Source organism: Erpetoichthys calabaricus, chromosome 3 (assembly GCF_900747795.2).
Source record: "Erpetoichthys calabaricus chromosome 3, fErpCal1.3, whole genome shotgun sequence".
Taxonomy (NCBI): Eukaryota; Metazoa; Chordata; class Cladistia; order Polypteriformes; family Polypteridae; genus Erpetoichthys; species Erpetoichthys calabaricus.
In genome coordinates this window covers 96863472-96875058 of record NC_041396.2, presented here as the reverse complement: position 1 = coordinate 96875058, position 11587 = coordinate 96863472, and the positions used below count along the sequence as shown (strand labels likewise).

General features: G+C 38.5%; 1 protein-coding gene across 1 annotated transcript in view; it reads right to left on the bottom strand.

The window, feature by feature from the left end:
• Nucleotides 1–6039: 6039 nt before the first annotated feature.
• Nucleotides 6040–11587, bottom strand: part of cgref1 (cell growth regulator with EF-hand domain 1) — a 32507-nt gene continuing 26959 nt past the window's right edge. The window contains exons 4-6 of the mRNA XM_028797214.2: nucleotides 11158–11231; nucleotides 10922–11046; nucleotides 6040–8642 (exon numbers count right to left, since the gene is read on the bottom strand). Of these exons, the coding sequence (XP_028653047.1) occupies nucleotides 8343–8642; nucleotides 10922–11046; nucleotides 11158–11231 (499 nt within the window). The 3' untranslated portion in view covers nucleotides 6040–8342. The remainder of the gene's footprint in view (nucleotides 8643–10921; nucleotides 11047–11157; nucleotides 11232–11587) is intronic.

Sequence of the window (11587 nt, the reverse complement as noted above, 5' to 3'; positions counted from 1 at the left end):
TGACATTATAATCATATATGATCACCTGTTATGTATTTTTGAAGCATTGTCCCACTTGTGTTCTCACTAATGTCCTGTTGTTTATATTAGCTTTATGTAAAACATAAGGCCTGACTTCAGTTAGCCCTTTTCTCAAAATATGGAAGTGACATGCTTTTAGTTCATCAGCAATGGATTGTGTTTATTCCACTTCTCAACTTTCACTTTGCAGTGTAAGAGGTACTGTTTAAAAGAACTGCACAACAAAAGCATAAAAACTGATCAAAGGCTATACAATTTATGTGGAAGAATTTCTTTATAATTACTAAGGTAAGTTTACTTTTCTTATTCCAGTATACTAACAGTTTCAGCTAACTTGTTTTTTTTTATCATTTAACATTAGCTCGTTCCATTTTAACATATCGTCAGTATATTGTAATATACAATAAATGAGATAAATCAGCTGTAATCTTATAACAACTCTATCCAATCTATATTTGACTATTGAATATTTACCTTCACAATGTAGTGTATGTAAGAACACTACATAAGCTCTTCTTTTTCCATTCTGTCCTTGTTTAGGATTACTGGAAGATAGTTTACCTGTCAATGACACCTGTAGAACAAAATATAATAAAGTGTGAAAAGGGCTTCCATTTTTGCTACATGCTGTATATACATCACCACTGCTTATGTTTTATGTAATCAGTGCACTAGTAATAATACATTAAAGTCCTTGCTCAGGAAGGCTTCGATTTATGCAAACTGTTTGATAACCAAATAACGACAGGAAGCATTTTGCAATGACACCAGTGGGCAGGGGATAGCATTAAGAAATCCCAAGGAGTGTTTAAGGATATTACAAAACTGGCAGGTGTACTGTCACTAAAGGTGGCAATGGCAAAAATGACTAGGTCAAATGCTGTGGTAGGGTTCATAGTGATGGATGAAAGCCTTCAGTGTAGCAAAGATAACATAGTGACACCAATGTAATTAACATAAGCTTCTCAAACTTGCTTAATCCAAATTATACTTGTAGGAGATAGAATCTCTCCAGGTAGCATTGGGTGCATGAAGGAAACCACCCCTGGAATTGCCACTAGTTTATAGAGCACATGCACAATCCATACATACAGCAGGTCAAGTACAGAATTTAAACCTAGGATGTGAGATCTCTTGGAAAATAGCACAAACTGCACAATCGTGAGACATTGTTGGTTAATATTCATCTTTAATATTACTTGGAAGACAAGTGAGTCTTGAGTTGTGTGTGACTGATGCTGATTTGATAGGAGGTTGGGGAGTTTGGACACTGCCATCAGCAAGCTGCTCTGTTTTATCCAGCCCTCTGTCTTTCGCCCCACTGCCATGCGGTTACTCATCAGGCCCACATCCACTGTCAGAGCAAATGCTACTCCTCCTTTCTGGGGACAATTCACATTGGGCTCCCTTTTCCCGTGTAGTACTGGTGTCACTCACTTGTACCACTGCATCTATGTAGGTGGAGAGTCCTGTGGCAAGCTTCCGTAGACACTAATGTGCTATTTTCAAGGCCACCTTGGAGGTCCTTTGCAGACCCTCAATCTTCCCTTTTAGGAGTCTAATCAATCACCTGTAACAGAGACTGTATGGACTGGAGCACCATTTCCAGCTCTCGTACAGCCAACATAATATCAATCAGTTTGACCAGTGGAGGACTCAGACTCCAGTCGTCCCTGTACACTTGCTGTGAACCACTATGCCTGCACTTTTCCCGTGCTGGCTTGGTCGAGTGCCCTTTGGGCACAAGGTAGTTGTTTGCCAGCCCCACCTCCACTAATTTACCAGAGATTCAACCCCTTACCTGATCTCAGGCCCTCCACCACTCCATCCACCATTTGATAGATTTGGTCAGGGAGGCAGGACTCCAAGTGATACTCCAGGTGATCCAGTCCGCCCAGGTACTCATCGCTCGTCTCCTTCGAGCTTGCCTCACCGTTGTCCCATGGATCGGCATGCTTGGGCCACAGACGGAGATCCTGGCAATCTCTATCTAGGAGGTAGGCACATGGGACAAACATTTAACCCTCCAAGGCCAAGTTGTCCCTGGGGCCGACACCTACCTCCTTCCAAATCCCGTCCTCGGATATCTGATCCTCCCGGGTAAACTCACTTTTTGTCAAGCTGATCCGTCCATTACCCTTGGGCCTCACCTGTTCCTCTTTGGCAACACACAGGCTTTTTATTTTTATCTGGGAAACACTTCCCAGTCATTTCCCACTAGCCAGCAAAGTACACAAGCAAAAATAAGCACAATAAAGCAGTATAGCACACAGCAATGCCTTTTCTTCTTTTTTCTCTTTCTCTCTCTCTCTCTGTCTCCTTCCACCACCACTCCTCCTCCCTCAAGCTTTGACACCTTCCTCCCGACCCTGGCTCCCTGAATAAATTGAGGTGGTCCCTTTTATGCTGCACCTGGGAGCACTCAAGGTGGCAGGGGGGCAGAAGCCCAATGAAATAGGGCTTGTCAATTTCTGCAGCACCCCCTGGCGGCACCTCCGGAACCCAACAGGGCTGAGCCCACAAACTCCAAGTCACAATGCGCCCTGTGGGAATCCGGGGTGCTGTAGCAACCCTGGGGTGGGCTTCCATCTAGCACTCCAAGGGAGGTAGTGCCCTATGCATGTTCTCTCCCCTGGTCCTTCCAGAATTTATATATTAAATGAACTAAACTCAAAATGCATAGTATGGATCTCCAGAGCCTTTGTGGGTTCTTCTTACTCTTCTAATAAAAACAAGTGATTTAGATTAATTAGCAACTGTAAATTAGCATCAGTGAATGGCCCTGCAATGGGAAGGTGCCTATTAGTTGTGGAGTAGCCTCCAGCCCCCACAACCTTGAACAGAATTGAACAGATAAAGATTGGATTGTTTCTGATATTATTTATATTTAATATTGTAATCCAAATGATAGCTTTGAATTTAGTGCTTTCATTAGCATTTTAACAATGTGAAGAATGATATGTTGTACACGTAGAGAGCATTCACAGTCCTATATGCACACTTAAGCCATCAGATTAATTCTTCACCAAAACACAGTGAGGAGGAAAAACTGTAAATAGTATATGTGCTCTGATATCTGAGGCAACAATAAATTTAAACATCTGCAACATAATGTTATCAACAGGCGAACCTTATCATATTATTTTTCATGTTGACATTATTTGTACAAAACCACAATGTACTTTAAAGACCCTGGGGCCTCATGTATAAAATGATCATACAAAAGATACATTAGATTAAATCTTAAATGAAAATCAGCATACAAATTTGGATTTATAAAACCTGAAACTGACATGAAAACATTGATGCACATGTACAAATCAAAAGAAAGCATACAAAGGTTTATCCATGCACACACACCAGTAGGTTACTGCATGCTCACTTTTTCCCGTCAGAAGACTTAGTGAGACTAATACAAAACCAAACAAACAGACAAAATTAAAACAACACATTAGGTTCAGTTAACATCAGATGTGAAGAAAACCTAAGGACAAAATTAACAACAAAATAAGATTGCACTAACATACTGATATACTGTAGGTTAGCAGAAGTGTGATGTAGAAAGACTATTAAGAACAAGCAATAAATGACAGTTTAATTAAGACATTTGCACACATTTGTGTGTTTTCAAATGGCATTTAAAATGTTAAAATGACAGTTAAAATGTGATAATCACCACATTGGTCTAGCACCATTCATCATTAACCACTAATTACATTTTATATAAACTGTATATATATATATATATATATATATATATATATATATATATATATATATATATATATATATACACTGTATATTATATATAAAATCTTTAAAGCTATTTTTGCACTTGCACTCCTAGAGGCGGCATAAACCACATTTTCAGAAAACAGTTCATATACTCATGATGATGAGTGGTTCATGGGCTATTATGCCTACTCTCAGCTAATAAACTTCCCCTTTGACATCTGACAATGACTTTCACATTTTATTGTTATACAACATTCAATCAAAGTGGATAAAATTTGGCTTTTTTGACACTGATCAACAGAAAAAGATTCTTTAATTAAGTAAAAACAGACCACTGCAAAGTAGTCTAAAATCATTTACATTTATTATACATATTTAACAACAAAATAATTGTTGCTGACAAAAAAGCCATGTTAAATTCCACTGTGCTTCAATGTTGTATAACAATTACATGTTAAAACTTCCAAGGGGGTGAAAACTTCTTATTTGCACTGTATTATTGCATGTCTCATTACATCAATGTCACCCCTATGACGAACTGACTGAAAGTCCGGTTAGGAGACTTGAACAGAATTCTAATTACTTTAATTGATTGTACCCATGAAGGTGCCATACAAGCTTCTTCAGTGAATGAACTCACTTGTGTGAACAGGAAACTGCACAATTCAGAAAAAGCATTCAGATCATTCACCTTTTCATTTGCTATTATAAAATTGTTAATCATGGGTGATTTCTTGACATTTATAAAACAAACAAATCCTAAAATATTAGGACTTTCAAAGGTGTTTTTTCGGTAGAGATTACATGTTTCTTCACGTGCACACAAGGTTAGATTTTGGATTTAAGAAAAAGCCTTGAGTGGGAAGGATTTAGCAATATTTCTTGTTGCTTAGGAATATTTTATAAATCATTTGTAGGAACTTTTAGGGGAATAATCACATGCTCACACTTTGGATTATTCTACCAATGCTTTATAAACATGGCCCTAGGAGATTCCAATGCTAAGCTTGAAACACAAAAGACAACAGACTAGTCAAATTAACTATGTTCTAAAATAACTCAAAAACTGAAATATTCCTCATGAATTCCAATTGCTTTTACAGTTATGGACTAATTTTTGTCTGCTACCTGCAGTCTGTAGTGAAAAATACAGTGCCTGTAGTCATAGCCCTGGGCACAGACATGAGGCCTGTATAATTTTCTTGCTCATCACTAACAGTGTTTTTCACTGAATCATGTACATTTACTTAAGTTACTTTTAGATTAAATTGATTTAGTATTAATAATTCCAGACCATATATAAATTGGTTTATCTATTTTCAAAATAGTAATTATTTTTAGAACTGCCTTGTTTTTTATTTTGTTTGCCATTTCTATTTGTACATTTTATGGTTTGTTTTTGTTCATTTTTATTTTTTCCCCCTACATGTTGCATATACATCATGGGATATTTTTTTCCAAAGACATGCATCTTAGATTTACAGGTGGCTCTAAGCTGGCTAATTATAAATGAATGACAGTATGTTGGTGAGCATACCCAGCAATCTAGTTGCCAGTGCTGTTGGTTAAGGCTCTGATCACAGTGACAAGGAATTGGAATAAGCAGGTTCAGAAAGTGAACAGATTAATGGACGTGTTTTATACTGCAGTACTGTCTACATCATACGTGAAAAAAGCAATCAAAGAAAAAAGAAAATAATGTGATGGGCTAGAATACAAATTTTAAACACATCCATAATCACACTTCTCTGTTTTTTAAGTTGATTTTACAAAGATAGAAAGACAGTACAGTAATCCCTCCTCCATCGCGGGGGTTGCGTTCCAGAGCCACCGGCAAAATAAGAAAATCCGCGAAGTAGAAACCATATGTTTATATGGTTATTTTTATATTGTCATGCTTAGGTCACAGATTTGCGCAGAAAAACAGGAGGTTGTAGAGAGACAGGAACGTTATTCAAACACTGCAAACAAACATTTGTCTCTTTTTCAAAAGTTTAAACTGTGCTCCATGACAAGACAGAGATGACATTTGTCTCACAATTAAAAGAATGCAAACATATCTTCCTCTTCAAAGGAGTGCGCGTCAGGAGCAGAGCATGTCAGAGAGATAGAGAAAAGCAAACAAATCAATAGGGCTGTTTGGCTTTTAAGTATGTGAAGCACCGCGGCACAAAGCTGTTGAAGGCGGCAGCTCACACCCCCTCCGTCAGGAGCAGACAAAGAGAGAGAGAGACAGAGTTTGTTTTTCAATCAAAAATCAATACGTGCCCTTCGAGCTTTTAAGTATGCGAAGCACCGTGCAGCATGTCGCTTCAGGAAGCAGCTGCACAGAAGGTAGCAACGTGAAGATAATCTTTAAGCATTTTTAGACGAGCGTCCGTATCATCTAGGTGTGCGAACAGTCCCCCTGCTCAATCCCCCTACGTCAGGATCAGAGAAAGTCAGCGCAAAAGAGAGAAAGAAAAAAGTAAGTTGGGTAACACTCAGCCATCTGCCAAGAGCGTCCCTTGTATGAAATCAACTGGGCAAACCAACTGAGGAAGCATGTACCAGAAATTAAAAGACCCATTGTCCGCAGAAATCCGGGAACCAGCAAAAAATCTGCGATATATATTTAAATATGCTTACATATAAAATCCGCGATGGGAGTGAAGCCGCGAAAGGCAAAGCGCGATATAGCGAGGGATTACTGTGTATTTCAAAACATGAATGAGTAGGAGAATGTACAATATAAAATATTTCAACCATAAGACAAAGAGCTGCCATGAAGTATCAACAATAATGAAAAGAGAGAAAAAAATATCTTCCATTGAGAAAAAAAAATTGTGTGCATCATGTTACAAGGTAAGTATAGCTGTGCCCCCCACCTGACATCAGTACCTTAGCTTACAGGATAAGGTATAAAATGTTCCATTAACTGTATCAGATATTAAAGGATAAGTTTTGCATTTTTCAAGTTGAGGTTATTTCTTCACAATCATGATATATATTAATTTGCCACATAAGATTGTGTCCTAAAGTGGAGTGTTTTTTATAAGCTTTAAAAATACCTGGTCTATTCCTGCAGTTTACAAAGGGACTGTAGGGTACTGGGGTCAACAGGTCAATGATAAAACCTTAAAACTTATCCAAATGGTCCACTTTGAAGCAGCAAAGGTTTCATTTTAAGAAAACATGCCTTCTATGTTTATGGGGCATCCTTGTGATTAGGAATGTAAACTAGAAATAATTACTTTGTCACAGAGTCTTGAAACTATTTTTCTTGAGACAAAAATACATTTCCTTATCATTTGTCTGCCCACAGCATCTGTTGTGGATGAATTTATGACAACCCCAATAAGCTCCCTATCCCAAGGTTTATTCTGCTTATAATCCTATTTTTGATTCTGCAATTCTCTTTCTCAAGTAGTTATGTTCTGCCTTGGACTGTAATAACAGAATGATATACGCTGAAATATGGGCAGCATGGTGGAAGTGATAATTGAAGAAGCCAAAAAGTACTTTTTAGGGCCAACTCACCAGCAGTCAGCCTGAAGTAGATAATTCAATTCCATGGGTCATTACAATATTCTCTCTCACTGAAAAGCACATGCAAAATAATGAAATAAGCATATAGTGAAAAAAATATAAGCAATCAGTTTTTTTTGACTAGATATCTAAAGAACAGAAGCAGCAATTCACATCTGGGCATTAGCACTCAATAATGTCAATTACAATGCCCCTGGCCCTGAAAAGTTGCCATAAAGGAAGACAAGAGTTTGAGTACAGTGCACAGTTGGTCTCCTTTTAAAATGGCTGAATGTCAAAGCAGTATTTCACTTTTTTCCCTTCTTAAAATGACATTGATACACTGTTTTGCAATATGCATCTAATATCAATACTCAATAACATTTTTGACTTGAAAAATGTACATATTTGGAAAGTTTTAAGGGTATTTTTAATAATAAGACTCTGGTACCCTTCACCTCCATTATAAAAAGGCAAGAGTGGGCTAGTTTTTTCTTTATACTTATAAAATATGCTTCACTTCAAAATGGAGTTTTAATGTGGCAAATTAATATATACCATTGATTGTGATGAAGTGACTTCAAAATGAAAAATGCAGAGCTTATTCTAACAAACATGAACCTAATCAGTCTGTAACATGTAGAATATAGAATATTAACAAATTAGCAAAGATCATGGCAAAAAGTGTTAGATGTCAGGCATACTAAACAACTGTTATTTCATATTGGATCTTTCTAAAGTGAACACCATCCCAAGGCGCTTTACAAACACAGAAGTACAGTAAAATTGTTTATAAGTATTTTTTATATTTGGATCACAGAGAGGTAAAGTGACTTGCTCAGGGTTATATAGTTAGTCAGAGGCAGCAATTGCAACTGATAACCCTGGGGATTAAACTTTAGTGTATTACATTTTAGAGTAGATAACCTACTGTCAAGGTTTATGTTGTGAATTAAAAATGGTTCTATACAATGGCTAAATCCCATATGTTTTTATCTCATTGCACATTGCAACTTATCAAAATGTAAGAATCCTAGCCATGTTGGCTACTTATTCTTTATGCAATGCACAATAAATTACTAATTATTGTCTAACTGCACTTGATCATCTTGAGGTTCTACATGATTTCTATCCTCATCTTTTTTCTCTGAATCATGTGATATAGATTCCACCTCCTGTATTAGATTGTCTTGTAAGTTCCTTTCTGAGTCATCCTTAAGGTGTGGAGGTAATATTGCTTCTTTAGCAAGAGTGTTGTCATTGTCAAGCACAGTCACTGCAGGCACTTCTGCTGTGCGTGCTAAGATCTCTGAGGGATTTAGGAGACCATCTTGATTATCATCTTGAGTTTGCAGCAAAGCATCAACCATCAGAATAACCTGAAAAATGAGAGAAATTGATTTCACGTTATAAAATAGCATTAACAACAACTTGACATTTAATTACTGGTTTATTTAAACTTCTCCAAATTAAATATGTCAAATTTTGTTTTGTTTAAAATAAGCATTTGCCAGGCGAGTAGTCAGTTTAAGAGGTAACTGTGGTATTTTAAATAAATAATCGCTGTGCTTGCAGCTTAACGAGGGGGTATGGTGGTTGAGTGGCTGAAGCAGTTCCAGGGGAATTCGTGGTGTGGGTGTTTCTCACCTAAGTGCACAAGTGAGAAACCGTCCACATCCATAATTGTTCCCAGGGCTGCTGATTGCTACAACTGCCACGTCCTCTTCATAAATAGAAGCGCGAGGCGGCTATGGGAAGAAAAAAGGAAGGAAAAAAAGACGGAGGTTGTAGGAGAGCAGGAAGCAGCAAGCAGTATGAAGAGAGAGAGAGAGAGAGAGAGAGAGAGAGAGAGAGAGAGAGAGAGAGAGAGAGAGAGAGCTCCGGTGCAAGTGAGCGAGCAAGCAAATGAAGGCTCGCATGCAGGCAGCTGGACTGTGAGCCCTAGCAGGGGTGTTTGGCCAACACCTAGGGTTGTTGGAGGTAGTTGCTCCCGCTGAGCATTGTATGAAGGAACGGGAGTGACCGGCAGAAGGGCGGCTGGCCGCGTAAGGCCAAGAAGACAGCGGGAGTCGGGAGGCTTGGATGTAGGAGTCCCAATGTGAGCATCCTGGCCGTTGGGTTTAAAGCCAAGTCTCGATCGGGAGAGCGGAACCGAAGCCAGGGATCGGGGAGCCTCCAGATCAGTCAGGTGGAGAGAAGGCCAGCTGCAGAAAGGGCGACTCTCCTGTTGCGTGGCCCAGATGGGAGAAGCAGGAGAGCTGCCAGGTAAAAGACACCGGGCTTTGGATTGGTTTTAAAGAGACTGCTTCCAGCATTGTTTTAACCTTGTTTTAAAGGATTGGTTGTTTTTCTATTTATTGGTTTTAACCTCCACTTCACAACTGTTTTTATGGATTATTTATTTAAAGAAGATGATTTGAATCACTGCACTATTTATTTGAACACTGGTTCTTTTTGTTGTTGTTTTTAAATAAAAGCACTTTGCACTTTTGCACCATCCCTTTGCTCCACTGTAGTGCCTCACTGCCGTGCTCATCGGTAACATTACCGATGGTGACAGGTTCAAGGGCTCCCGGACAGACGATGGGAGCATGCAGCGAACCCGCATCGTCACAGTGACACACAATATCACATTCAAATTATATTCAAGACTCATCCAATTTCCTTTTGTATACAGGTATGGTACCTGTTATACATATTCTGAATAAAAAATGAGTGTGGAGTATTTGAAGAAATCAACACATTTTAGTAAAACATTTAAAGCTATAATATGATTTAGTTTTCCTTACTGTCTCATGTAACATTCTTAAAAGGAAAAGGCTCGGTTGGTTGGATTTGTTCTGCATGTGTACAGACAACACACTATGTATAATACTCCAGGGGCGGCACGGTGGCGCAGTGGTAGCGCTGCTGCCTCGCAGTTAGGAGACTCGGGTTCACATCCCGGGTCCTCCCTGCGTGGAGTTTGCATGTTCTCCCCGTGTCTGTGTGGGTTTCCTCCGGGTGCTCCTGTTTCCTCCCACAGTCCAAAGACATGCCGGTTAGGTGGATTGGCGATTCTACATTGGCCCTAGTGGGTGTGTTTGTGTGTGTCCTGCGGTGGGTTGGCACCCTGCCCGGGATTGGTTCCTGCCTTGTGTCCTGTGTTGGCTGGGATTGGCTCCAGCAGACCCCGGTGACCCTGTGTTCGGATTCAGCGGGTTGGAAAATGGATGGATGGATGGACAGATAATACTCCAGTCTACTGCAGGGCACACACACACGAGTTCAGGATGGAGTTTCCAATTAACTTTTGGAATGGGGAAGAAAATAACTAGAGGAAAACCTTGAGGAACTTATACAGGTAGAAAAACATGCCATCTTTGCATAGACAGTGCTGAAGCCAGGATTCAAACCAATAACTCAAACCAAACACTGTACCCCCAACTTATGTAAACAAATAACAGAAGTAAGGTGATGAAAGCAAAATAACTATAGGCATTAGTAAGAAATGAGCTTTGAAACCTGGTCTTTCAAAATAAGTAATATTGTTAAAAGTGTATTTATCCTACACAATTACAGAACAGTCCTTATCCTGATGATAAAATATTGTGTCATCTGCATGGAATAAAATTCAGAAAACTAATTTAACTTTCCATACTTGAAAAATGAAACTTACAGATTCAGAAGATGTTTGGGGCATGGAATGATGGGACAAAAAATCTGACAGCATCTTCATGAGCTCTAGTCCATCCATCTGTCCACTTTTGTCATAGTCATGAAGGGAGAATATGGAGAATACCTCTGCAAAGAATACAATTGAATTTAAAATAAATCATACACTGTCTTATCATCTTTCTTCACTAAACAGTAATGTAGTAACTTGTAAAAGAACAGAAGAAAAATGAAACTAACCTTGCTCCCATGTCATCTTATCAGGATTCCCATGGCCTTCACTAAACCTGCTTTGGATGTAGCTCTGCAAAAGTCTGCTCAAAAAAAGTTCAAAAATAGAACATAAACTTTATCAGAAAAAACTGGCATCATAATTTTTTCATATAAAATAGCCTGATACCTATAGAAGCTTGTATTGTATAGTGGTAAGTGTATTTATTTAATTTAAAACAAAATGCATGAACAAATAAAAAGGCATACACCAGTTCCTGGTTATTTGTTTAAACTCTACAGACATTTTAAATGCTTTAAATTCCAGAGATTTCATAATACATTGACATAATACTGTATATTAATCTGACAGTGTTGCAGTCAAAATGGTTCTACATAAACATATTTGATTACCCAACAAAACAAAATAGGAAAACACATGGGATAGCCGAGTATCCTT